This window comes from Nerophis lumbriciformis, linkage group LG38 (assembly GCF_033978685.3).
Source record: "Nerophis lumbriciformis linkage group LG38, RoL_Nlum_v2.1, whole genome shotgun sequence".
Lineage (NCBI taxonomy): Eukaryota > Metazoa > Chordata > Actinopteri > Syngnathiformes > Syngnathidae > Nerophis > Nerophis lumbriciformis.
The window spans coordinates 1,223,512-1,226,611 of record NC_084585.2 but is presented as its reverse complement, the minus strand read 5'-3'; the positions used below and the strand labels follow the sequence as shown (position 1 = coordinate 1,226,611).

Sequence of the window (3,100 nt, the reverse complement as noted above, 5' to 3'; positions counted from 1 at the left end):
TAAAAACGTTATGACAGAACACCTTAAAAAACAGAATGGAATTTTAGATTTTTTTTTACTGAATGAGACACCCAGAATGTACATGAAAATAAAGAATGTTACAATATTAACTATGAAGGATAAAACACTGAATATTGACAACATATGAATGTCACACCCCCTCTCCATACACATATTTTACAATCAAGCCAAACACAACAAAAATGCAACAAAGTCACTCATTAGATGAGCATAGTAACTAATTACATGAGCATAGTAACTAATTAGATGAGCATAGTAACTAATTAGATGAGCATAGTAACTAATTACATGACCATAGTAAGTAATTAGATGAGCATAGTAACTCATTAGATGACCATAGTAAGTAATTAGATGAGCATAGTAAGTAATTAGATGAGCATAGTAACTAATTAGATGACCATAGTAAGTAATTAGATGAGCATAGTAACTAATTAGATGACCATAGTAAGTAATTAGATGAGCATAGTAAGTAATTAGATGATGCAGATTCCAAGGATGTAAAGACTTAGTGTAGTAGAAGACTTGGGGTGATTATAAAAGATAATGGCAGCTACACTTGACATGTTAAAGGCCTACTGAAAGCCACTACTAGCGACCACGCAGTCTGATAGTTTATATATCAATGATGAAATGTTAACATTGCAACACATGCCAATACGGCCGGGTTAACTTATAAAGTGCAATTTTAAATTTCCCGGGAAATATCCGGCTGAAAACGTCTCGGTATGATGACGTTTGCGCGTGACGTCACGGATTGTGCGGAAGTATTGGGACACCATTGTGTCACAATACAAACAGCTGTTTTCATCGCAAAATTCCACAGTATTGTGGACGTCTGTGTTGGTGAATCTTTTGCAATTTGTTTAATGAACAATGAAGACAGCAAAGAAGAAAGCTGTAGGTGTATTAGCGGCTGGCTACAGCAACACAACCAGGAGGACTTTGAGTTGGATAGCAGACGCGCTACCGTGAGTACGCAGCTTTCTTCCAAACATTTGATGGCTTGCCCGTCCGTGCGTGCCGCTATGTGCATGTCACGAACGTAACTTTGGGGAAATATATGTGCTGTATGAACTTTGCGGAAGTGAACGGTACTTTGGGCTGTGGGATTGAGTGTGTTGTGCGGGTGTTTGAGTTGTATTGGCGGGTTATATGGACGGGAGGGGGGAGGTGTTTGTTATGCGGGATTAATTTGTGGCATATTAAATATAAGCCTGGTTGTGTTGTGGCTAATAGAGTATATTGTGTTTATTTACTGTTTTAGTCATTCCCAGCTGAATATCAGGTCCCACCCGCCTCTCACAGAATCTTCCCTATCTGAATTGCTCCCACTGCCCTCTAGTCCTTCACTCTCACTTTCCTCATCCACAAATCTTTCATCCTCGCTCAAATTAATGGGGTAATCGTCGCTTTCTCGGTCCGAATCGCTCACGCTGCTGGTGTACATGATTGTAAACAATGTGAGGAGCTCTACAACCTGTGACGTCACGCTACTCGTCTGCTACTTCCGCTACAGGCAAGGCTTTTTTATCAGCCACCAAAAGTTGCGAACTTTATCGTCGATGTTCTCTACTAAATCCTTTCAGCAAAAATATGGCAATATTGCAAAATGATCCAGTATGACACATAGAATGGACCTGCTATCCCCGTTTAAATAAGAAAATCTCATTTCAGTAGGCCTTTAAACATCTGAAGAAATATATTTGGGAATGTCCGGCGGGCTTAACGGGCCCCATGTGGCCCCCGGGCCTTAGTTTTCCCAGATGTGCTCTAAAAGGTTGCTTATATTGTGTTTTATGTGGGGTTTGTGCAATGAATAATCCGTTCCAATCAAATGTTTAGAATCAGATGTGACTCCAGATTGTGCCTTTGGGTAATAACTCACCTCTGATCCAGCACGTGGTGGCGTGGACGTCTTTCTCGGTGAGCGCGCTCCTGTGCCGGCGCCGCAGCAGGACGAACCACATCATCCAGACCAGCTGCAGGACCATCAGGCAGGTGACGAAGGCCAGCAGGTGGTCCTCCTTGACGGACGGGCTGTGGTGCGCCAAGGCCAGCATGAGCGCGGCGCCGATCAGCAGCAGGTTGGTTCCGTACTGGCCGCTCAGGATCTCCGCCTTCTTCCTCGGCTCGTCCGCGGACACGCTCAGGATCTTCTTGTCGTTGTCGGAGCTGGACGACGACGAGGAGCTGTTGCAGTATTTGGCGTCCAGGGTCAGGGTGTTGTGCTCCATCATGGTGGGAGACATGGCTTGTACGGTCAGTGCTGGGCTGTGGGGATCAAACCCGCGCTCTGCAGGTGCGTCTCCGGGCGGCCAGGTACGCTACCGAGCATGCTTACCCACGCAAGACTTCAGCCGCTACAAGACACGATCAGGATCAAACAATCCAAAAGTACGTCCAAATCTTTTCGCTAAGATTATCCCTCCAAATGTGCGTTTACGAGAGGCAACACAAGCAGGTGAAGGACGAGCAAGACTTCCAAAAAGCTCAACATGCTGCAGCCTGCTCCTGGTTCTGGTCCTGGTCCTAGTCCTGGTCCAGCACTTCTTGCTGCTCATGGCGCCTGGCGAGCTGAGGGTGGGACTAAGCAAAACATGCTTCAAATCTCATTCCACTTCCCAATATCTCACTTCTGTACACCCAACTGCTGCTGTGGATGCAACTGTACAACTGCTGCTATGTGGATAGGACTGTAGAACTGCTGCTATGTGTATAGAACTGTAGAACTGCTGCTGTGGATAGAACTGTAGAACTGCTGCTGTGGATAGAACTGTAGAACTGCTGCTGTGGATAATAGAACTGGAAGCGGATGCCTAAGAAAAAGGGGCGGAGTCACAGGTGATTAGGTGTTGATCAGGTTATGTGCAACAATGGATTGAAACCTCCATTGAAATGTTTGCTGAATAAAATGTAATTGTGTTACGATTACATTTTTTTTTTACCAAAAATGTAATTCAGAGCGGCTTCCCCCACGCACGGTGCGTCATTACGCGTGGCCGTGCGTCGTCACGTAATCACGCAAGATTTAAATGAGCTAGTTAAACGCTGAAATATTGTTTGATTGTGTGAATGCTCC

The 3,100-nt window shown here is 44.9% G+C and overlaps 1 protein-coding gene across 1 annotated transcript in view; it reads right to left on the bottom strand.

Moving 5' to 3' along the window:
- Window positions 1-2,744, bottom strand: part of otop1 (otopetrin 1) — a 23,726-nt gene extending 20,982 nt beyond the window's left edge. The window contains exon 1 of the mRNA XM_061932407.2: window positions 1,907-2,744. Within this exon, the coding sequence (XP_061788391.1) occupies window positions 1,907-2,270 (364 nt within the window). The 5' untranslated portion in view covers window positions 2,271-2,744. The remainder of the gene's footprint in view (window positions 1-1,906) is intronic.
- Between the last annotated feature and the right edge of the window lie 356 nt (window positions 2,745-3,100).